At 44.4% G+C, this 25834-nt stretch overlaps 1 protein-coding gene across 1 annotated transcript in view; it reads left to right on the top strand.

Annotated features, from left to right (window-relative positions):
- FBXL7 (F-box and leucine rich repeat protein 7) overlaps positions 1-18011 on the top strand; it is a 369381-nt gene extending 351370 nt beyond the window's left edge. The window contains exons 3-4 of the mRNA XM_032337733.1: positions 7205-7816; positions 14605-18011. Coding sequence (XP_032193624.1) covers positions 7205-7816; positions 14605-15341 — 1349 coding nt within the window. The 3' untranslated portion in view covers positions 15342-18011. The remainder of the gene's footprint in view (positions 1-7204; positions 7817-14604) is intronic.
- The last annotated feature ends 7823 nt before the right edge of the window (positions 18012-25834 follow it).

Genomic DNA, 25834 nt, shown 5'->3' with positions numbered 1-25834 from the left:
ATCGTCACTTTCTTTTCTGCCTATAAATCTGTAATCCTAGAACGTGCACCAGCCTAACCTACTGAATTTTACTACTCAGCATCTGTCCCTGTGTACTCCTTGCAGTCTATTCTGCATATCTCCCTGTAGACATCAGGGCTGTGTGTTTTTCATTTTATTTCAGTCTCTTAGATATCTCCACCTTCCCAGTGTCATTAAGAGACACAGGCTGCAAAATACACATCTCATTGGAAAGATCTATGTTCATTTCTTTAACTTCTCCCATTCTGCTTTCATGACACTGACATGTGTTCATCTCTGCCTTTCTTAGTCTTATGTATTTATAACAGAAACCTTGTCTCTGATTCTTACATCTGAAATAAACCAGACATGTCCTTTTTTTTTTTTTTTTTTTTTTTTTTAATCAGATTTTTCTTTCGCCTAACCCCTCAAACTGTCCTGGTGACAAGCTTATTAGCTAGGTTAAAATTAATTTGAACTTTGGTCAAATGAATACAAATCAGGAAAATAAAGCTATAAAGGCATTTTATCAAGCATTCCAATACCCATTAGACATTAGTTATAGATTTCCAGTATCAGCTATGTCCCTTTTCTCCATTACAGGATTATAAATTGCTCTGAGTATTCTTCATGTAAGATTGAGGATCAAACCCATTTCACATGGACATCAGCCAGGCAACATAGGAGCTATTACCAAGCCAACTTCATCAATGTAAATGACTAATTTAGATAACAGAGGATCTAGTGACTCTCTGTCTTGGTGGAATGTTGAAAATAGAGGGGAAATCACTTGAGAAATTACGTTTTAGTGAACAAATAGTTTTTCTAGGAAAGTATTACTATTTAGTTCCCTGAAAAAAGCCTTTAAATTTGTTAATTATTAGGACATCAAACCCTAAAGGAATGCAATTTTAAATATAAAAAAGGCCAACACTTTTCTATAAATAAAACCATATAGACTCAAGATAATTGAGGATAATAATTTTTCCTCTAATTGCTTTGTCTGTCTGTCCATCCCTCCATTCAGCCTCCCATCCTGCCACAAAGAAATTCATTGAGTCCACCTTTAACAGATTTCATTAACAATTTATGTATTCATTTTTGAAAAAAAAAATTTTTGTGCAAGGAATGTCTGCAGGGAAATAGTAGTCTTGGTAAATTTAAAAGGTACCTGCCTTGGAGGAGGCTGGTAAGATGACAGAGTATGAGGACCCTTAGCTCACCTTGTCCTACAGATACCACTAGATAACACTCACAATAGTGTAAATAACCCAGAAAATGACCTACAGACTGGCAGAACAAATCTTCAGTTGAAGGTAGAGAAGAGGACACATTGAGGAGGGCGAGATGAGAACAGAGATGATATGGGGTGCAAAAGGGATCACAGCCATCTGTTGGGGGGAGGGAGTCACAGGTGCAGAGAAAGGAGAGAAGCAGACTATCATACAGGGAAGACAAATCCCCCTAAAATTGGCTTTGAAAGCAAGAGGGGCCGAATTTTGAATTTCATGAGTTCTTACAACCAGCAGGACTTAATGCCTAGAATTTTAAACATCAGCAGGTTTAGTCCTGGGAGAGCCTGGAAGGCTAGAGGAAGCTGAATCCCCATCCTTAAAGAAGAGCATGACAAACAGTCCACAGAGATACAGGGTAGAAGCAGCAGTTTGTATACAGTTTGGGACATAGAGGAAAGAGAGTAGTTTACTCATTTTGGAGCATATACTGAGGAGCAAGGATCACTGAGGGAGTATTCCAGGAACAAAGGAGCTGCTAGGTGCCACTGCCCTCCTCTGCTCCCCCAGCATAAACACAGAGCCACCTGTGGGAACCAGAGGCACTGACATTCTCTACCTAACTTGTTTATTTCAAGCCCTGCCCAGCAATGCTTCCTTGGATCCCTTTCCATTATTGCTTACCTCACTAGCAGAGCTGTGGGTCTCCTCTCCCAGAAGACCAGTGCAAACCTTGCCAACACTGTGTCTCTGGACCAGCGTGATTTGCCAAGCCTAAGTCCCACTGGCCACAGGTTTCATTTCCTAGCAGACTTATATGCACCTTTTAAAAACTGTGCTCCCCGCCTGCACAAGAGAGCTGGAAAAGAGAGCTTACGTGGACTACTGGACCCAAGGAAAAGTTACCAGGATACAACAGCTTAGTGCACACAACACACTTAGGAGACACAACCAAGCACCAGGTTCTGGTCAACAGAGGACAACTGCATGGCAGGGCACTCCAGGACGTCTTCTTCATAAGACCACCACTTTCAACAGCAGGAGATATAGGTGACATCTATAACACACAGAAACAGACATAGAGAGTTGGGCAAAATTAGGAGACAGAGGTGAATGTCCTAAGTAAAAGAATAGGTTGAAGCTACAGCAAGGGACCTAAGTGAAACTGTGATAAGTAATGTGCTTGATAGTGAATTTAAAGTAATGATCATAAAAATACTTGAGAAAAGAGTGGAGGATATCAATGAAATCCTTAACAAAGAGACAAAAAAGAACCAACCAGAGATGAGGAACACAATGATGAAATTTAAAATACACTTGAGGGAATAAGTAGCAGACCAGAAGAAGAGGAATGAATTAGTGACCTAGAAGGCAGAACAATGGAAAGTAATCAAGCTGAGCAGCTGAGAGAAGAAAAGTAAACAGAATGAGAATAGATTTAGGGAACTTAGTGACTCCATCACGCATAATAACATTCACATGATAAGAATCCCAGAAGAAGAGAGAAAAGGGGGCAGAAAATTTATTTGAAGAAATAATAGCTGAAAACTTCTCTAATATGGGGAAGGAAACAGATATGCAGATCCAAGAGACATAGAAATCCCCTAACAAAATCAACCCAAGAAGGTTCATCCCAAGACACATATAATTAAAATGGCAAACAGTAGTGATAGGGAGAGAATTTTAAAAGCAGCAAGCAAAAAGAAAACAGTTACAAACAAGGAAAAACCCATAAGGCTATGAGCGGATTTTTCAGCAGAACTTTGCAGGCCGGAAAGGAGTTGCATGGTATATTCAAAGTGCTAACAGGAAAAAATCTGCAGGCAAGAAAACTCTACCCAGCAAAGCTATCTTTCAGAATAGAAGGAGAGAGAGTTTCTCAGACAAACAAAAGCTAAAGGAGTTCATGATCATTAAACCAGCCCTACAAGAAAGGCTAAAGGAGACTTTCTGAGTGAAAAGGAGAGGCCATAAGTAAGGGTAAGAAAAGCAAGAAACTCACAAAATCAATAAAAATAAGTGTATCTGTAAAAATCCGCCAAGAGATGCACAGAATAAAAGGATGTAAAATATGACACCATTACACCTAAAATGGAATGGGCAGTAAAGAATGGGTTCAAACTTAAGTGACCATCAACTTAATATAAACTGCTCTATGTAGAAGATGTTCTATACAAAACTCATGATAATCACAAATCAAAACCAATAATAGATATGCAAAAAATAAAAAGAAAGGAATCCAAGTAGATCACCAAAGAAAGCCAGCAAGCCACAAAAAACAGCAAGAGAAGAAAGAATCAGAGAAGAACTACAAAAACAACCACAAACAAGTACTAAATGGCAATACATACTTATCTATTAATAATTACTTTGAATGTAAATGGACTAAACATTCCAAACAAAAGACATAGGGTGTCCAAATGGATTAAAAACAGCAATAATCACCACCGTCTATACGCTCTGCCTACAAGATACTCATTTCACACCTAAAGACACATGCAGACTGCAAGTGAGTGGATGGGGAAATATTTATGATGCAAACATATGTGAAAAGAAGCAATACTTATATCAAACAAAGCAGACTTCACAACAAGATTGTAACAAGAGACAAAGAAGGACACTGTAATAATAAAGGAGATGATCTAACAAGAAGATAAAACAATTGTAAATACTACTGCATCCAAAAGCTCTCTGGAGAGTCTTATAAGGGCAGGGATCCCATTTGTAAGGGTTCTACTCTCATGACCTAATCACCTCCCAAAGGGCCCACCTCCTCATACTATCATCTTGAGGGTTAGGATTTCTACATGAACTTGAGAAGGGTACAGACATTTAGCCCATGGCATTACTCATTGCGCTTTATTATTAATTTAATCATCAGGTGCTATTTTTTCAATCATGACAAATCATACCCTTTCAAAATGTCTGAGTCCTTGAATAACTAGGAAGGATCCTGAGAACCCTAGTGTACCTTCTGGCGAAAGAGACATCCAGCTTTCCTGGTAGAAATCCGCAGGCTCTCCTGCTCGTCTCCTCACGTGGGTGAGCAGTGGCCTTGAGATCATGAATTAATCCTGAGAATTCTGCTGCTAAGCTCTAGAAAAGGCAGGAAAGAGAGCAATTACTTGCTCCTGAACCCTCTCCAGGACAGAATGTTCCTCACAGATGTGCGAGGCTGCCATCTCCTTCTGAGTGTGAATTCCGTTACCACTCGGGTATGATTATTGGCAAAGAAAAACCGGAATGTGTTACTCACAGCACAGCAGTTCTGGTCAATCTGGATGCGTCCCCATTCTCTCCCTCAGTGCAGGGAGCATGAAAGAGCGAAGAAAGGTGAATCGGTTATACATGGAAGTTTAGGAATCCTCCATTCCCTACCACAAGCATGTTCATCCCCAAGGGGCATAACTCAAGAAGTGCAGGTCTTTGCCGAGCACTGTGAATTGTCTTCTCTCTCAAGATGAAGAACACAGGCAGGAGAGAGATTTCAGAACGCTCACAGCCAGGAAAATGTCAGAGCTGAAAGCCTAAGATTGCCCTCCCCTTCTGGCCCTAAATAAGCTGTTTATCTGCCTAAGAAAAATGCTAACTTCGGAGGCAATGCTCAAAGTTCACATCATAATGAAGGTTAGTACCACGGTAGCTCGAATAGCAGTTTGGAAATCCCGTAGTGTTTTCCTTAAAGATTTACTATATTTTTTAGCTGATGACAAGAGAGAGATGGACACGTTTCTTTTCTTATGAATGATTTAAAACGCATCTGTATACCACCTGGGATAGAGAAGTACATGCCAAGCTAGAAATGATTGTTTTTTTAAACATTATAAGTATTTCTTCTCAATTCAAGAAATTCATATGCACCTACTGTTTATCATAAACTGTGTCAGGTGCTGCCAGAACATAAATACGATAAGGCTCTAATCCCTGTCTCAAAGGAGTCTTTAGTGTAACGAAGGCCTATTTGTCATCTGTTACCACGGTAATGCTGTGTAACAAATCACCCCGTGCTCGGTGTTCTAGCTCACATATCGTGGTTCCCCTGGGTGTCAGGGACCTCTGCTGGACTTGGCTGAGCTTGGCTCAAAGCTGCAGGTTTCAGCCAGTTCTGTATTCTCCATGGGCCTCTCACCACCTAATGATCAGAGTACTAGCCAGACACATTCTTCTCACTGGGCACATCAAATGTCCTAATCCTCACTGGCCAAAGCAAGTCACATGGCCAGGCCCAACATCACAAGACAAAACAAATCTACTCTCCCTCGGAGGAACCCCAGAGTCACCAGACAAAGATACGTGGATACAGGGAGTGCTGCAAAATTGAGAGAAATAATACAGTCAAGCACATTAGGGAGAGAGAAATTCACCACTGTGTAATAACAAAGGATGACAATTTCAATAGGGAAGGGACTGATTATATCTCAAAAACATTAAGAAAATATTCTTAGAGGACGTGGCATTTGCACTTGGTGTTTGTATTTCAAGAGGCAGACGGTGCGGGGAGGGGGGAAAACTAATTCAGAGATGATCCATGAGCAAAGTCACTGACGTGTAGGACATTTTCCGTGTTAGGCTGTAAAGAAGCAAACTGAAAGAAAATATCGTACCCGTCGGAAAACTACAAATAGACACTCAGTGGAGCCCCAGTGTCAGAAGTTCTTGTGTTGTCTGCTATTACTGGAAGTTCTCTGAAAAAAAAAAAAAAAAGAGTGTTTGAAAATTCCCAACTATGAGATGTGGAAAAGCACACAAGGATAGAATTTTTGTTTAAGTATTTAGAGCTGTAATTAGAGCTGGAAATTAGTTAGAAAACATCCAACCCCGCTCACTTATTTCTTTCTTCCCAGATTAAGAAACTTGTGTTTTGGAGATAAATTCTCTCTCTCCCTCTGTGTGTGTGTGTGTGTGTGTGTAAAATATAAACATATTTAGAGAGAGAGAGACTAAATGTCATCTTAAATAGATCAATCCATCTATGTATGCAAAGTACACGATCAATGTATTTATATAGAAAATAAATTATTTCATAAGATATTAAGGTGGGGGGTACGTAATGAGCAGACTTCTTAAAGTGGTATTCTAAAGAACTCTTAATCCTTCAAAAACTTAAAAGCCACCTGTATCCTTATTAAGTGGTTGTCTTTCCGGTTTCAAGGACTAGTACAGGAGTCATGTCATTCAAATGCAAAGGGCATAGTTAAGAAAGAGAAAAAATAAATATTGCCACAGATAGTCAAGGCCTGGAAACACCACCTGAATGGCTGAAGTGGGGTGACTCCCCAGACCCCAGGCTGCAGTCAAAGTTTGGGATATGGTTATCAGAAGATGAGGGACTGGACACTAGGGGGCAGGCCAGGGCAAAGACAGCAAAAGCTCTCTACATCCATCAGCCAGTCTTCCTTTGTTCTGAAACTCATCCCTTCCTTGGTAAATGCAATGGAATCACCTGCCAACCCAAAATGTAATTAAAGGGAAAGAGTTTGTGTTCACAATATGTGAGATTTCTCCCTGGAATAGAGATAATGAAACCTTGAAGTTGTGCCCTTTAGATGATCACCGCTCATGGAGATCAGGAGTACCCCAGCTGTGGCCCGCAGGTCAACTCCAGCTGATCTGTTTTTATAAAACAAGTTTTATGGAAACAGCCACCCGTTTGTTTCCGTATTGTCTATGGCAGCTTTTGCACTCTGATGGCAGGGTGGATTAACGGCAACGGAGACAGGGCCCGTGTGGCCCGCAGTGCCTCAGACATTCCGTATCTGGCCCTCCACAGAGAAGGTTGCCCCCCAGCCCCGCAGACCGGGGACTGTTTCTGGGACGGGTGAAACTTGCATGTGCTTCTGCTTCCGGTGACGGATTCGGCAGCGGGTCAGCCCGGGACCGGTATCCGTGGCCTGAGCGTCACTGGTTTGCCTCCTTCCCTGGGCTCCGCTAAGGGCTATCCTTTTAACCCTTTGCTCTCTGTCCTTTGCCAGACTCCGACCTGAGCATGCGCACACTGAGCACGCCCAGCCCAGCCCTGATATGTCCCCCGAACCTGCCCGGATTTCAGAATGGAAGGGGCTCGTCCACCTCCTCGTCCTCCATCACCGGGGAGACGGTGGCCATGGTCCACTCCCCGCCCCCGACCCGCCTCACCCACCCGCTCATCCGGCTGGCCTCCAGACCGCAGAAGGAGCAGGCCAGCATCGAGCGCCTCCCGGACCAGTGCATGGTGCAGATCTTCTCCTTCCTGCCCACCAACCAGCTGTGCCGCTGCGCCCGCGTGTGCCGCCGCTGGTACAACCTGGCCTGGGACCCGCGGCTCTGGAGGACTATCCGCCTGACGGGCGAGACCATCAACGTGGACCGCGCCCTCAAGGTGCTGACCCGCAGGCTCTGTCAGGACACACCCAACGTCTGTCTCATGCTGGAAACCGTCACTGTCAGTGGCTGCCGGCGGCTCACGGACCGAGGGCTTTACACCATTGCCCAGTGCTGCCCCGAACTGAGGCGACTGGAGGTCTCGGGCTGTTACAATATCTCCAACGAGGCGGTCTTCGACGTGGTGTCCCTCTGCCCCAACCTGGAGCACCTGGACGTGTCAGGTAAATGGCAGCCGACCTCCCCAGCCGCGAGGCCTTCCAGGGCACCCTCCCAAAGCAGAGGAGGACATTGCCACCTGGAGAAGGTCCCCTCCCTGGTAGCCATCAGAGATGCAGGGTTGGGCGGTAAGGCGGGGACTCTTCCAGAAAGACTGTCTCTATGTAATCAGGACCCCAGAAGCCAGAGGTATCCTTTTCATCACATAATGCCAACTCCTTAAAGGCGCTAGAGTCATCTTTTCGTCTGGCTGTTAAGGTAACGCGACTTTAAAACCCATCCTTCCTCCCCATAGCTGTCTCTGAATTTCAGAGCAACCTGTAGAATAGGAACCAGACATCTAACCCAAACACAGGCCATTTAGATGCTGCCCTTTATGTCCACTGGTTCACAGAGCCCAAAAGCTGTGTCTAAGCGGAGTCTGTGCTTTGGGCCGTGCTCACGATTGCCTGCCATTTGCAGGCACTGGAGAAGAGCCATCATGGCCATGGGTCTCCTTATATTTTGCCCCCACTCTACTCTCTTCACCCTTGGGTTGATTTTGGATTTTTTTTTTTTTTTAAGCAAAATTCTCAGTTACATAGTGCAAGGACAAGGCCCATCAAGTGGAGCCTTTTCATCTTTTTAAAATTGAAGGAAATCCCAGCATGGCTGCTTTGCTTGAAAACCTCTCTCAGGCAGGAAGAATTAAAACCCAGACTCACACTTTGGCGCCAGACGTGGGTCCAGCCGGACTAACAGCCTTTCTTTATCTCATCCACTGCCCAGTCTAAAGACAGACCAACACAGGAGAGGCTGAAATGTGTGAGATGCATCAGGGAGTTAAAGAAACGAACAGCAGGAGCCACAACCTCAGGGATGGTTGGGGAGGGGTCAAGAAGTACAAACCATGGTGCAGGCGAATAAACAGAATTGGGGATTTACAAGCATCTGAGGTACATGATACCCTCCAACAAAATCTGAAGTCAAAGTCCGCTCTCTGGGCCTGCTCTCTCCATCAAAAGCCAACATCTGAAAATATTTCAGATGACAGTCAATTATTTTTCGCAGATTCTTTCCCTTGCTGGAAAGCAACTCTACCCGCACACCCCACCCTCCCACCGTGCCCCCCATCCCCGCCCCACTTCTGCTGGCTTCAGGACAAAACCATAGTAACCATACATTCAGTTCATCCTGAGCAGCCGCTGGCATAAGAGGCAGGAAACAAAGAGGTCTTCTTACATTTTTTCCTCCAAGGAATTCTGGAAACAGAAAGCATTGTGATGTGGTGAAGACTGGTTTCAAAACTTTGTGATTTGGGACAGTTCACGGCTTTCTCTGGATGTGTGTCTTCTTCAGTCAAAAAAAAAAAAAAAAAAGGCAAGGAATCAGCTTCGTTAACATTCTAAGATTCTGTACATTGTAGGCCTATTCTCTAGACACCTTACTTCCTTGTCTTTTCAAAAATCAGGTTAGAGAATAACTTGTTCTTGGAGTCCCTGTCTTTGTTAAGGGAACGCCCTGAGCACCCTTGGGACAGGCTGCAAGTGCGGTGCTCTTTTCCGCCAGAGACCTTTTGAAATTCAGAAATGTAGAAACTACTTGCAGAATGGAAATTCCTGGGCTTCTAACCCGCGTGAGTGGATGGGGCCAGGCCCCTCCGGCTGACCATTCTGTAAGCCTGATGCCCTTCCTCTATAGTCCCTTCATCTGCAGAGCCTGATAGATGAGTGGTTTTCTCACACGCCTCTCAGGGACCCGCTGTGATGGGTGTAGACACTACCCAAGGGAATCGCTAACTCACGAGAACACAGGATTCCAGATATGGGGGCGGTGGCAGGGGGAAGGGGCGTTCCAAACAGTGCACTCCAGTTCTGAGGGAATCTGGAAACCTGAGGCTGATACCGAGAGAAGCCAGAGGGTTGCCCCACCATGAAAGCTGTCTTTTCAAGTCCTTGAAACTTACTATAACTAGCTGTAGGCTTTTGTCATTATCACATATTACCTTTTATTAATATTTAGTCCAGGTTCTTCCAAGAAGCATCAACAGTGTGCGTGTGTGCACCCGCGCACAAGCGCAGAGATTTATTTGCCCTCTGCAAGCTGGAAACCTAGGAAAAGCTGGCAGTAGAGTTCAGTCCAAGTCCAAAAGCCTGAGACCAGGGTTGCTGGTGGTGTAAAGTCTCAGTTCGAAGGCAAGGGAAGACCAATGCATCAGTTCAAACAGTCAAGCAGAGAAAGAATTCTCCATTCCTCCCCCTTTTGATCTAGTCAGGCCCCCATCTGATCCACGATGCCCATCCACATTGGGGAGGGCACTTCTGCATTCACTGGGCCCACTGATTCAGATGTTAATCTGACCCAGAAACAGTATTAAAGGTACCCCCAGAAATGTTTTAGCCAAATGTCCTGGCACCTCGCCATCGATTCAAGTTGACATAAAATTAACTATCCCAATTAATAATACCTTGAAACATCAATGAAACACGGTATAGCCACCCAGTTTTCAAAGTATCATATATTGTAATTATCGCAAATGAAGTTGCCTCAGAGGGTCCTCTTACAACCGGACAGCTGGAGTCCTCCAATCATGAGAGGAGGTGGTATCGAAGGACACTTTTATGAAAGCAGAACCAAATCCGGAATTAACTGAAGAAACTCCACAGATGAGTTCAACCCAGATTGCTCCTTTCCTGTTAAGTAGTACCCATATCCTGTTGAGTATTGGGCAGGTCCCGTAATCTGTATCCCCAGTGGACCATTCCTATCTCAGTTCCCACTAAAGGCTTTCAGATACTCTGCATTCCACCCTTTGACTATTCCTCACAACCCCACTGCCCCCTTGCTTTCTTGGGTCTCATATTTGCCCGTGCTATCCCCTTACTGCCTCATCTCCATATAGGTAACCAAATGGCTTCTCTCTTTCAAGAATCCTCGTATAGGTACTTCCAAGACTCTTGATTCCTCAGTATCTAAATGTTCACTTCATGCTGACGCAGCTATAGTAAGTCTCTCTTGCCATTCATCAATTGCGTGCTCTATCCTAGTCATTTCTTACCTCCTCTCCTTGGACTGATCTGATCCAACGGAAGCCTTGGAACAGAAAACTTTCCCTAATCTGGCTGTCCAAGTCTCATAATCTCACTGAGTCTGAGCTGCCTCATCTTTAAAAAATGAAGGTTTAATGGGATGATTTCTAAGATTCTCTGCATCTCTGTAATGTATGCATTTATGAGCTAACCACAGATGCTACCTACTGAGCCATGGACCAATTTATTTTCTTTTCAATCCAAACGTAACAAATCTGTAAGAATTAAGGTTCAGGCTTAAATTAAAATTATTGATCTAAAATAATACAAGCAGGTCAAAATAGCATCTTTACCAAAACTGAACTTAATCGGTATTTCATTAAATTGGGCACTTGGTTTCAAAAACGAGGCATGTGTTTCCCTGAATTGAATATAATGTCCTTCCTGCAGGGCATCAGATTTGACTAGATATTAATTAAAAAAAAAAAAAAGAAACCAAAACTAAGAGTTTAGGAACAAAGGCTGTCATCTGATCTTGAAAAACAAGGTGCCTTCACAGGCATCACAGATAGGAAGCCACTACTGTAGACATATAAATTCAGTATAAGCAGGATCATAGCTGCTCTAAAAACAAGAAATTCCAAACAAAGGACGATTTCAGATCTAAAGGTGAGGGGTACAAAACACCTTCTGCAAATCCACGAGGGCTACTGGATGGAGCAGAGGGGACAACCTCTGAAGGGTCACAGCTTTGTTCTCCAGCATTGGATTGTATGCTTCTCTCTTTCCTGAAAATCTCTGACTTGGTAGCACTTGGCTTTTGAACCTGATTATTCCCAGGACCTGAATTTCACAGGTGTTTCCTGGGCAGCCTGCCAGGAGGTGGGAGGACTGTCCCCATTAGCACTGTTATGTCGCCACTTGGGAACCTTGGATATTGCTTGAGAAGCCAGGGCACGGAGGTGCCTGAGGTGAAGCACCTGGCCTTGGAACTGCAAGAAGTATTTGGGACAAGCACAGAGAAAGTGAAAAATACAGATACAGTTTATGTAGTGGGATGAAACAGATCTATAATATATATATCTATGAAACACCCATTTCAATGTATATTTCAATTCACTTGCTATTACTACACAAAATATGTACAGCATATTTTAACATATAAATATGTCAATATATAATATAAATATATATGCTACATACATAATTATATATGACATATAATGTATATATCATTTATACACACATTTCGTAGGGAAAGAGTGGCTAGAAACAGTGTTTAGAGAGATAGCTAAAGCTATCTTCCAATCATTTGAAAAAGGATAGAGTATTAAAGGGATTCTAGATTTCAACAACACTAATCTTCCTAAGGATGAATTTCCTTATCAGTAAAATGGATTAAAAATCAGGTAAGGAAATGTTTATAAAAGCATTCTGTAAACTTCATAATTCAATACAAATAAAAGGCATTGTAATGAAATATAAAACAGACAACTGTGTCATAGTATAAATTTACATAAGCCATGAGCAAAGTCCTGAACACATTTAAATGCTGGAATTTAAATTCTCCTGAGTGGGGCAAAATTAGCCCTAGATCAAGGTTCTCAAATATTTCCTAGAGGCTTATATAGGCTTTATGGGCCAGGAGGTGAAATCATATATATTTTGTAGGTACTTACATAGAGGAAATCCTCCCTTCACCCCACCACGTGACTGGGGTGGGCCTCCCATGTGCTGGGCATGATTTATGCCCAACTGCCATCTTCTGGAGACATTTTTGGTATGAGTGCACTGGTCTCAGGGGAAAGGCCTGGCTATGTGTGGGAAGAGGAGGTAGTGTTATGGACTGAATGTTTGTGTCTCCCCAAAATCCCTATGTTGGAACCCCAGCCATCAGTGTGATGATACTAGGAGGTGGGGCCTTTGGGAAGTTGTTAGGTTTAGGTGAGGTCCCGAGGTTGGAGCACCTATGATGGGATTAGTGCCTCCGTAACACAGAGACCAGAGAACTTGCTCACTTTTCCACAATGTGGGAATATCAGTAAGAAGGCCGCTGTCTGCAAGAGGGTTCTCGCCAGAAACCAGGAAATGAATTGGTTAGCAACCTTGATCTTGAACTTGTCAGCCTCCAAACTGTGAAAAATAAATGTTCGTTGTTTAAAAGTAAATAAAATGAATTACCATATCTGATCTTCCCACAGAAGACTCTATTCACTATAATTCACTAGTTTGTTCATTCAACAGATGCTTCGTGAGCACCAGCTAAGAACCAGGGATGAGGGATGCAGCCATGAATGGCCCAGAGTCCCTTTCTTCAGGAGCTTACCCTCTAGAGTGAGGACAGCAAATACATAAATGAACAAATAAATATATCATGTCACAAAGTGATAAAGAGGGCTGAAAAGAAATGGGAGTCAAGCAGGGGACACCAGTTCATACAGGGTGATTGGGAAGAACTGTCCAGTTAGCTGACGTGTGCTCAGAGACCTCAGAAGGTAGGGATGACCCACGGGGCTTCTTGGGGAAGCCCCAGGCAGTACACACACACTGAGGCAGGAGGGCAGTTGAGCTGTCTGGGAACCAGCAAGGAGACCAGTTGGTTCAGAAGAGGGGGGTAAGAGATGAAGTCAAAGAGAACAGGGGTGCAGGTCCTCAGGGCACACCTAGGCTGTAGGGGGTGACATCCAAAGGCTTTGAGCAAAGTGACATGATTAGAGTTCTGTTTTCCAGAATCTCTCCAGCAGCTCTGAGGCAGGACAAGGAGACTGGGTAAGGGGCTGGAGCAATCATCCAGGTGACACAGTTGTTCCTTGACCAAAAAGAGTTGAATTGAGTCTCCAGGTGGCCAGTGGTTAGATTAACAATTACATGTCTTTCCCCTGGAGTTTTCCGAGTACCTCTGCACCCATTATTTCGTTGCATCATCATGATACCCCTACAGTACCAGCACCCCAGCTACTCATGCTGGTTGCTTGAGACAGAGAAGTTGAGCCTCCTCCCTGAGGCCCTAAGAAGTAGACCTGAGCCAGCTATGACTTCCAAATGCTGTTTCGGTCAAACCAAGGTCATGGACAGACCTTCTCCAGCATCTTACCACTTTGCCCACAGAGCTATTAGACCACTGTCGGGTGAGAAGCAGCCCTTACCAAGCTTCTAGGACCTTCTGGGCCAGGGCAAGATATTTACAAGCACGGTCTCCTTTATTCTTCAGAGCGACCTTGCAGGGAACGTTATCATCCAGGTTTTAAGACAAAGGACTCAGAAGGATTGGTTTGACCCACCTCAGGCAACTAGAGATGGATGTGGAATTGGAGCTTTGGTGTTTGATTGGAAAGTTCAGGGAGCCTCTTTTTTTTTTTTTTTTTTTTTTAAGATTTTATTTATTTGACAGAGAGAGATCACAAGTAGGCAGAGAGGGCGAGAGAGAGAGAGGGAAGAGGAAGCAGGCTCCCTGCCCAGCAGAGAGCCCAATGTGGGACTCGATCCCAGGACCCTGAGATCATGACCTGAGCTGAAGGCGGAGGCTTTAACCCACTGAGCCACCCAGGCAGCCCTCAGGGAGCCTCTTAAACCCAGATCACCAAAATAGATAAAGACTCAGATGACTCTGGAGAATCCATTCTTGCTCTCCTTCTCCACAGGGTCAGGGGTAACATCGGGGCCGCGTCTGGGGTTGGGGGGTGTTGTAAGAATCCATATGGCACCCCAGGTGAGGCACATGCGCGCGCGCACACACACCCGGTTCTCGAAGGTTCTCTGAGCCTGTGTTCTGTCTCCCTGTGTAGGGTGCTCCAAAGTGACCTGCATCAGCTTGACCCGGGAGGCCTCCATTAAACTGTCCCCCTTGCATGGCAAACAGATTTCCATCCGCTACCTGGACATGACGGACTGCTTCGTGCTGGAGGACGAAGGGCTGCACACGATCGCGGCGCACTGCACGCAGCTGACCCACCTGTACCTGCGCCGCTGCGTGCGCCTCACCGACGAGGGCCTGCGCTACCTGATGATCTACTGCATGTCCATCAAGGAGCTGAGCGTCAGCGACTGCCGCTTCGTCAGCGACTTCGGCCTGCGGGAGATCGCCAAGCTGGAGGCGCGCCTGCGGTACCTCAGCATCGCCCACTGCGGCCGGGTCACCGACGTGGGCATCCGCTACGTGGCCAAGTACTGCAGCAAGCTGCGCTACCTCAACGCGAGGGGCTGCGAGGGCATCACGGACCACGGCGTGGAGTACCTCGCCAAGAACTGCACCAAACTCAAGTCCCTGGACATCGGCAAGTGCCCGCTGGTCTCCGACACGGGCCTCGAGTGCCTGGCCCTGAACTGCTTCAACCTCAAGCGGCTCAGCCTCAAGTCCTGCGAGAGCATCACGGGCCAGGGCCTGCAGATCGTGGCGGCCAACTGCTTCGACCTCCAGATGCTCAACGTGCAGGACTGCGAGGTGTCCGTGGAGGCCCTGCGCTTCGTGAAGCGCCATTGCAAGCGCTGCGTCATCGAGCACACCAACCCCGCCTTCTTCTGAAGGGGCCACGCCCCCTCGCCACATTGCGCAGGCGCTGCGCATGCGGTGCGTCTCCTAAAAGCGGCGTCTCTAAGCACCGCCTCCCACTGGCTCCTCACAGCCCTTGCTTCCTGGAAGTTCCTTAAGGATCTGGCTTTTCCTTTTCCTTAGTGCTCGTGGGCATCAGGGGTCACAGAAGGGAAGGGGGAGCTGTGTCGGTAAACTGGTTTTGGGGGTCAGGTCATCTGTAGGCAGTTTCTCTTCTCCCAAAAGAGGTAGCTCAGAAAGCCGACGGCCGCCGTGTGTTCGAGAACGCCTCTTTCTGTCTCCGCTCCTGGTGGCGTCCCGGGCTTGCGCGTGCGCACACCACGTCCCCACTCCCCGCCCCCACCCCTTCCCTGGCCGACAGCAACCACACATCCAGGCTAATGATGCTCTCCAAACCTCCTCCTCTTTTTAAACTGCTTTATTGGCCTAAACCGCGCTCATCAATCCCGCGCCCAGGCAAATTCTTGTTAAATCAATGTCCTAGCACCGGGTGCATACAAAGTGCTTCCAACCATTTTCTAGAGAATCACTTGTGGCGAGCAGCACTGTGCGGGAGGAGACCTGATTCTCACCGACCCCCTCCACCCGCCCCGCTCTGCCACGACATAGCTGTGTGACCTTGGGCAAGTCACTTGACCTTTCTGAGCTTTGGCTTCCCACAGTGAATCAGAGGCCGTCCAGCTCGAGGATCCGCTTAATACCCATTTTAGAATTGAGAGAACAGATTGTCAGTGAGCGCCAGCGCCTTTACCTACAGCGTATGAGGCATCTACCTCTTCCAAGAGTGTTGGTTCTGCGGGTGCTTTCAGGAGATTGGGAAGTGCCAGCATGAATGTCCCATATGTCCTTCAACTCCGATCTGAATGTCACCCCAACCCTGTTTCTTTTAATGGGTGAGTCTCTGGGGCACCTACTCCTGCGCCATTAGGTGGATGGTTCCTGTGACAAGCACTTCCCGGCCACCCGATCCCACACCATCTTAGCAGGCCGTGGACTGTCCGCGCACAGCACAGACCACAGCCCCAGTCAAGGGGATCTTGCTGAGCGTTTTCACATAGGAAGATAGACCCTCACGATTTTTAATTAACAAGGGAGGCCCAAGAGAACACATGTCTTCCATGGGTTTTCACTCCTGTCTCCGTGCACATGTGGCATGCAGCAGACACATCTGCCCTGCAGCTGGCAGAAGCAGACGTGTTGGTTCTTTGTCATTCCGATCACATTGCCACTTTTCTCATCTATTTATTTCTCTGTGCATCCAGACTCCATCACGTGAAGCCTGTTGGGCTTAAGTTTTAAGTGTTTAACGGCGCAGATCGCCACCTCGAGTGCCTCCTCCTGTGGCTATCTGCACGTTCTCTGTCAAAGAGCACACAGCAGACTTTCAGGTGTTTAAGGACTGTTCACTCCCAAATGCCAGGCAAATGGAAGAAGGAGCACATTGTTCACACTGAGGCGCTGGCCCACGAACCAGGCCCTTGGAATAGAACATTAAAATCCTTGCCAGCTATGCATTTTAAATGGCCCTGTTTGGATGGGAATCCATTTGCGTGAAATCGGGATGCCAGAAGAGAGTCCACTGCTCATTTTCATGAAATTGGGTTGCCTTTTGTTAATAAACACATGATTTTCCCACATTGTTCTCTGGCCACACCTCTCCCTCATCACTGTTCAGTCATCCACTGCTTTCTCAAAGGGTCCACCAGCCAAACCCGAACCTTTGCATCTCCAAGCCAAGTAGATGGAATTGGTTGCAGATCAAGTTCACACACAACTCGACAACTGCACTCCCACTGTAGGCTCCCTGCGTTTCTTTGCCTTGTGTCGGGAAGGAGGAGATAGAGTGAGGTGGCGTATGCCCAGGAGGTTTCTTTCCTGCATCCTATGGCACAGATCTCCTCTCCAGTCAACATCATCAACAACTTAGTGTGCAATCACAACTATGTGCCATGGGGGGAGGTGAACTACTTGGCTGGGGAGAGTGTCTCGTGATAGTCACAGTGTTTAGAACCATGGAAGAGGTTGAAGGTAGCATTCTCATGCTCTGTGGATTGTGACCATGTCTAACATTTAAGGAGTTCAGAGTCACGCGGAGTTGAGAGTCACAAGAATTGGCACTGGGGTCTTCCAAGTGGCAAATTTTCATACTCTGGGAATGAGAAGAGAGATCCAAAATGGTGTCCTGAACCAGAGAAGGGGTGTCCCATTACAAATACCTTTATTACCACCACCTGACCACATTGCCTAAACTGTCTTCCGCACATGAGACAAAGCTGATTTCCATACTCATTGCCCAGCCCACGCTGTCTCTCATAGTCTCTCCCTTTGCCACAGCCCTCTCTTCAGCCACTCTGTCCCACCCCACCCACCCCACCCACCTTGGGTTATGAATCTATGGTGAAGGTCACTGGGGAAAACAGCTCAGCAGATTTTTAGAGACCAAGCAAAATGTCTCACTAGGAAATTTATCCATTTTAAAACATTGCTTCCTTCCTGCCTCTGCAAAATTGAATGCTCATTGTTTTTTTTTTTGTTTGTTTGTTTGTTTGTTGTTTTTTTTCCTAATGTTCAATCACTGCGTGCTGTATGACTCTAGAAAGCCTTAATTTACTACCACCAAGAAATAAAGCAATATGTTGGTAATCGGGTCAAGTCTCATTTAATACGCTGGAGGAGCCTCGTATTCAGTTGGGGACACCCAAGAGTGAGCAAGAAACAGCTTCTGCTAAAGTAGAGAGCAAGTCGGGTCACTGCAGCTCTTGTGCCTTTCAAGTTGCATACACGATTTTGTCGTTTCTCTTGGCTCTGTGGCTTTGGCTGGAAATTAGCAGGCAATGAAAAATAATTACCTTCACAGTTTAGATCAGGTCTTCAATTCCTTAACCTAAAACTCTTAGAGCCACATGTATTTGGGAATTCATAGGCTTTTTGTTTTGTTTTGTTTTTTAATTTGAGGAAGTGAGCTGGGTTTGGTTTATAATGTCCCTGGCAGATTCTAGGGCAGCACCCTTGGTCAAACACATTAGATTTCTGCAGCAATAGTTACTAATAGTCATACTATATAAGAATATTACAGACTATAAATAGCCTTGCATCCATTCAGGTCAGGTTTTGTCACCAAATTAATTTGTGCCAAACATAATGAAAAAAAGCTTCTATTTCTTCAGAGTTCCCCAGATTTCAGAATTATGAATAAGTAACCATGGACCTGAATACTTCCCCCAGCATGGGTCCAAACACTGGAGTAATCGTTGAAATTATACTATTGGATTTATCAATTTTTTAAAAGGTCTTAGAACATTAAAACCTAGAAGGACAATATGGCAACTTGATCTGAAAGAAAAAATCATCATTCCATTGGAGAAAAAGAAGTGCCAAAGTTCTACTCACCCCAACCTTTAGATCTGAGAAATCAATATGGCAGAAGGCAAGCACTGAGAGCTGAATGGCACATTTCGCTTTAGCCAGTAAAAAGGTTTTAAGACATATTGATTTTAAATGTATTTGTCCTCAACCTTCTTCACATCCTATGTCAATTGCTTAATGACTGTCACATTAATCAATAGTCAGTGAATGGCCTGGGAACATTCACTGGAGGTAGCCCCATGCAATTTTCGTCAAGATCCCGGAATAAGCTATCGGGAAATAAAATGCATTTGTCCTTGAGGTTCATGGCTTCTTAAATTGACATTTGTTCAGAATTAGAAAAGTCTTCAAAAAATTTTACTACACAAGAGCATGCAACATGAAACTAAACAGATTGGGCCTTTTTAGGAGGAAAAGTAATACAATAAAATTGTTTCCCACGTCTCGGTTTTCACAGAGAAGTCCCCAAAAGTAGAGCATTTGTTCAATAGCTGGCAATCATGACTAGTTAAGAAAGATGTTAATCTGAAGAAATGCTGAATCGACAGCAGGGGAGGGAGAGATTACATTCAGAGACTTAGTCAACACTGCAGTGAAAATGTTCACACAGACGATCTGTCAGATGAAGTTGGTTTCCCCTTCGCATGCTGTTGGTCAAACGGTTTCTTTATGATCCATTCACCAGCAGTGGTCCTTATTTGTGGCAGGAAGGGGAGGTTCAGGGAGAAGGGGCATCCCTGTCCTCACCGGTCTGCAGCAGAGGCTGATGCTGTCACCAAGACTCCCCCCAAAACAGCTTCAGTTGCCCAAAGACCAACTCAGGTGGTTTCATGAAGATGACCTCCGGCTGGGCAGAGCTGTTCACAGAACAGCTGTGAGAGAGAAATACTCTCACAGACACTCAGACTGGGGACACCCCATACAGGAATGTGAGTGCACCATCATCTCCTAAGGTAACATCCATTTTTGTAGATCCTTTTCCCCGCCTCTTCAAGCCATGAGATCCTCTAAAACCACATAGAATGGAAGAACATCTCCATTTGGGAGCTGGAGGCAGCTCAACCCCAGCCTGTCACCGGCATCACTGTGGCATCTCCAGCAGAGTCATCTGCTGGAAATATTTGCAACAAGGAGGCTGGTCTCCTGGACTACCCAGGAAGCTACATGTAAGCTCTAAACTGTAGCTCAGTTGTTAGCAACCAGCATCATCTAGGTATCCAGGGTGGCGTTGAAGATCATTAAAACAAAACAACAACAACAACAAAAACTCGTGACTTACATATTTCCAAATCTAGTCATTTATATATTGTGGAATATAGAATCCAGTCACTGAGCTACTGAGTTTTACACTGATGAGATCAGTATGTCTGAACTCTATCCCAGACCATGATGATCAACATATGAGGGAGACTGGAAATTGCAGTCATTCTTCATGAACAAAGGATGCCCAGGGAGTGCCAATCACTTTCTTCTGAAGGAGCAGACAGTCCTCAGCAACTTTCAACCCCTTTCACAAAGGTTTACTGAGCAGGTACTGTAATAGGATCTGGGGGATAAAAGAAAATATCATTACCCTAAGTGGAATGTCAGATCAAGTAACTATAATATCATGGAATGAGTTATAGGATGGGGAGGGAGTTAGAAAAAGCAGAGAAGCAACCTCCTTTCATTTATTCATCCAACAAATATAACTAATATTATACAGTTAGGTAACATGTACCAGACACTGTGGGGACACTGAGAGTCTTTCCCTGATAGAGTTTGCCCAAGAAGTAATTTTCATCAGCATACGGAAAGAGGAATAAAACTTAGTGACTCCTGTCAGAGGAGAAGACCCTCAAGCTGGATTTTAGAACTCAGACAGAGGGAGCATCACAAGCCATGGTGTACTTGAACATGCCAACAGCACACATGGAGCCCACACAGGGAGACAGTATTGGATAGAGAGTTAACAAAGTCATTTCTCTTTACTGTAGGTTAACATTATCATAACATTACACTAACTATGGGTTAAATTAGTCATTGCCTTGTGGTCGTCATATGGAAATAGCAAGTTCTGTGCTTTTCTAATGTCGTCCTACATATTAGTTCCTGTGTACATTTACACACTCTTTCACGCACACATACAATGCAATTTCAAGAGCGGGAACATTCTGCAAAACAACACTGAGATGTAATTTCTTGGATAAACTCTGAGCACCCACAGAGCAGCTTGACTGACCCCCCAAACAGTATTCATGATAGGCCTGTGAGCCTGCAGCCATGATTTCTGCAGAATCTAGCACAGAAAGACCGGACAGGAGTGCCCTTGCTCTGATATCCTTGGATGCTTCAGCCAACATGGCTGTTCTTCAGAACAAGTCTAATTGTTTCATGGTTATGATGGGAATGGCCGGAATAATTGAGGCTTCTCAATTTACCATGTCCCTTTGGCAAACCAGCCTGTGCTGGTAATGTCAGAAACACTGGCGGCCCAAGTAAGATTTATTAAGTAGTCGTTAAAATTGCCAAGAAATGGGTTTTTACTTGTAAATTCACTGAGGATGGGTTCTTCAAAACCTCAAATATTACCAGGCTTAGGAATGTGAAATTATCTGCCACAGTCACATAAACTAAGTGATGAAAGCCATTAGAAAGTGTGAGGGTGGCAGGAAGTCTTTTAATTTCTGTTCTGCTGCAGTGAGACAGCAATTCTCGTGGTTTTTCCAAGGCCCAAATGTCTTCCAAAGTCTGGGAAGGCTTCTGAAGTGAAGCCCATTTCCAGACAGGCATGTGGAAGATCCAGGGAGAGGATTTCTAACTACACAGAGCAACCCATCACTGGCATTTCCTTGGTCTCTGATCTTCTACCACTACTAACGAACACAGCCACGCCCTGGAAATAAACATTTTTAAAGAAATTCCAGGTTTCACATCATGAATGTATTCTTTATAGGTACTTACACTTAGAATTTAAATAAACTTGTCATGGTCTTTTTCATTAATCAGAAGGTAGATAAAAGGACAAACTGTCAAAACTGATAAACAGCCATCTTCGTTTTATCCTGAAGCCCTCCCTTTGGAAATGGACACCAAAATAGAAAGAATCACCTGCGTCTAATTTTACACTTTTCATGCTTACAAGATAACTACACAAATGCTTTGGATTTCAGCTGTATAACTCTTCATTTTGCAATTCCACCACCCCTTTCTGCCCCCAGAATCATGGAGAGTTGTGGCAAAAGCTGAGATTTCATGCTCCCTGGCCACTTGGTAAAGCCACTGAAGAGATCATTTTGCCAAACAGATCCTTGTCTTAGTAGAAGACCCAGAGAGAGAGAATCCACACCATTTCTCTTGTTCTCATTGTTCCCTGATTTATGAGAGAGTTGATCTGTCTGAATGACGTCTATGCCGCAAAGGCTTTCCATTAGCTCGTTGGATGGGGAGACTCCAGTTGGCTCTATGTTAATAATTTTAGAATATCCAAAGAATAATGGCTATGGATGCACTTGAGGGTTGGAGACCAAAAGGCTGTAGATTTAAAGAAAAAAGAGAGAGGGAAGGGGTAAAAAAACCCACGTAAATAATGAATGACCTCTTGCTCACTTAATGAAAACCAGAGTCTCTGCCAGATTTCCAAGCTGGCATTGTTTCACTGGTACCATCGCCTTGGGGCTCCTGTGTGTAATGTTTCTTTTAAAAATAGTGCACACAGGAAAGCGATGGGACAGGCAAACACTGCCATGGGAGAGCCTTAGCCTCCATTCCTTTTAAAACATGTGCTTAATCCCAAATGCAAGTGGCAAAATAGTCTTGAAGGTGATCAGGTTATGTAAGGACTCCTTTTACCTTTACAAAAAACAAAGCCACACAGGCTCAGGTGTTGAGTGTTTCTGTTTTTTTAACCTCCCTCATTCACTGGCCTTGTGGCTCTGATGCCTAATTTCTCACAGCCAATAGCTTGTTCTGACCAGGAAGAAAAGTAACCTTTCTTACCCGATCTTCTGAACGATGTAAAGTATCATAATCAGCAGCTCCGTAGCAAAGTTCTTCTCCAGGGTTCGGGAGCCCGATGTTTAACCCTTGGGGCTAGCTGAAATCCAAGAACAACCCTGGGGAAATGTGACTGCAAGTCTCTTTTGGCTGAAACTAAGAAATCTTTGGTAATTCTTAGGGTGATAGCAAATGCAAATTTTAAAACTTTTTTAAAGCTTACTGTTTCTTGACTTCGAGTAGGAGAATCTCAGGTACTTCTCTCCTGTATAGTCCTGCCCACTAAGTTTTCTGAGCAACTGATGAAACATAAATTCAGGTTTGAGTTCTGTAATTTTTTATCCTGTTTTTGTTTTTTGTTGTTTTGGATTTTTTCTGTTTTGTTTTGTTTTTTAGTTGCATACACAACTTGGGTTTGGCCCCTATTGGGTTGTACACCATTTTCAGAAGGAGATGGATCTCTGTGGGGTGGGGGTGGGGGGTCTAATTTCAAGGCACTTTTAAAGAAAAAAATTATTTGAGAGAGAGTGAGAGAGAGAGTGAGAGGGGAGAGGGTCAGAGGGAGAAGCAGACTCCCTGATGAGCAGGAAGCCTATTGTGGGACTTGATCCTGTAACTCCAGGATCATGACCTGTGCCGAAGGCAGCTACTTAACCAACTGAGCCACCCAGGTGCCCACTGTGGTGATTTCAAAGACCATCTTGGTGACATGACCAAGTGTGGAAAGCCCAGTGTCCAACAGAAAATATCATTGTTGGAAGGTGACGTAATTTGTCAGGGACACAAACATTTTTGGAGATGCTTCTGGAAAAATGAAGAGCCTCACTCTGGGGGACTGCAGAGGCCCACTCCACTCCTGGCAGGTGAGTCCCAAACTGTAGGCAAAGACGTAATTACTCCATAACTATTCACAATAAGTTCAACAAATTTGGAGGGTATTCTGGTCCAACCAAAAACTTCATGGTCCGTTTGTAGATGTTCACTCATCACTCACTGTTATTTCTTCCTTTGCCTGGATGAGCCTGCTGGTGCAGCACTTAGGATAGTAAGTTTTGTTTCTTCTAGAATGCAGGGACCCTCATGTAAATGACGCGTGACTATCAGCAAGTTTCTGAAAATAGTCACAAAGCTACAGATAAGTCCTCTTCCAGATGCAGTTCAATAATTTCAAAAAGCCACTTAGAGAAATGTATCAAAGTTCTTTACAACAGTTTGTTTCTGGCTGAGTATCACAGGGATGAGGGGTTTGTAGGGTTTATATCTCTAATCATCAACTATATTCCTCCTATATGTATAGTAAAGGACTAGAAATAAAGAATAACCGAATTTTTAAAAGATTTTATTTATTTATTTATTTAGTTAGTTAGTTAGTTAGTTAGTGGAGGGGGTGGCAGAGGGAAGAGGGAGAGAGAATCTCAAGTAGACTCCATGCTAGGCATGGCATCCCGTGCCGGGCTCAATCTCACGACCCCAAGATCATGACCTGAGCCAAAACCAAGGGTCGGACATTCAACCAACTGATCTACCCAGATGCCCCACAAATGTTTTTAAAACATTAACTTTCATTTTATAAGTGTTTCAGCTTTGGTTGAAAGGATTCTATTTAGAAATTTTATATTTCGGGTTGCCTTGTCATGGGGATACCTGCTGGTCCCACCTACTTTCTGTAACTATATATCAACTTGTTTTGGGTTGTAATTGATGCAATAGTCATGGATCCTGTGGTAGAAAAGCTGTAAATATCATTGATTGTATTCCAAGGTGTCATTAGCACATGAATAACTCAAGTCTGTTCCATGTTAATGTCAAGTAGCTTACTCCAGTAGGATTTATGAACATCTGGACATCTAATCCTCCAGAAAACTACTTTCAGCCACCATCCTTCTGACTGAGCAGAATCAGAATAAAGAAGAGAACCACTTGCAGACCATTTCCCCAGCCTTTTGCAAACCTGTCCCCACCACTCCAGTCTGTATTAACAGTTTCCAAATGTCCCTGAATTTACCTTGGTCCAGCATTTGGGATGTCTCCAAAGAGCTTTCTAAAATAAAGTCTTAATGTCGCCATCAGCATTTCTCTTGACACAGAAGTCTGTGCAAGCAGACTTTTAATATGGTCTTCTAGTAAGAGAAAGGCCCTATCCTACAGACACAAAAAGAGCAGACACAGAAACACTGACCCCCTCTGTCCCCACACTTCTACAGATATAAAGGGAAAAGATTTCCTTTAACTTTTTATGACACGCTCAGGTCTAATCAAGTTAATTCATTATTAGATTTGGGTTGAACAGTCCCTGCCTCTGGCACTGATTTTCTGTTAATGTTTGAAAGAATTGCTTGATTTCTGTATTAGAAGATGTGACAACAACCATGGTTAAGGGGCCAAGATTCTTGGACATATTATCATTGTTTCCATACAAAACTCCAACAGATAGGTAGCTAGATGTCTATCCATGTACGCATATATATAATATGGTCAAGGAGCACCCAGCATTGACGCCATCCCATAATAGTTTCTGGTGTTCCTAAAACTCTCACTTGCTTAGTATTTTAAGCTTTATGAGACACATTAGCTTCAAGGCCCAGAACAGAGCAGCAACGGAGGTGCGTCTGTCAAAAATACTGAGTGTTGCGTCTGCCCTCCATTTTTATCAAAATCACTCTAAATCTTGCCAATCTGTCCAACTAAAAAGAATAAAAGAATCGAGATAGTCTGCTGGTGCTGGAATGAGGACAAACAAGACATTTGACTCAGCCAATAAAATTGAAATACTGTAGGAGGAAGCCAAGGGGATAAAGAAGCCATCTGAATTGGAATGCGGACAGGACTTCGTGGCCTGATTTTCTTTCTCAGTTCTGGTTACTGAGACTGAACACAGGGTATTTACTGGTGGCATCCAAACGTTTCCTCTTTGCCAAACACAATATTTTTTCCAATGTGGTAGTAGTGAAATGTATCTTTTGTACTGATTCTAAAATTCCCTAGACAGATTTTTTTTCCCCTGGAAAAATATAGCTGGATGAATACCATTGATAATCAGAAGTAGCCAGCATTCTAGGGAAACAATTTCCAAAGAACACAACTAAATTTTTGTATGTTCTGCCTCTTCATGTTTTCTTTTGGAT

The sequence above is a fragment of the Mustela erminea genome, chromosome 3 (assembly GCF_009829155.1).
Source record: "Mustela erminea isolate mMusErm1 chromosome 3, mMusErm1.Pri, whole genome shotgun sequence".
Taxonomy (NCBI): Eukaryota; Metazoa; Chordata; class Mammalia; order Carnivora; family Mustelidae; genus Mustela; species Mustela erminea.
The sequence above is the reverse complement of the archived record's forward strand: the minus strand, read 5'-3'. Positions and strand labels throughout refer to the sequence as shown.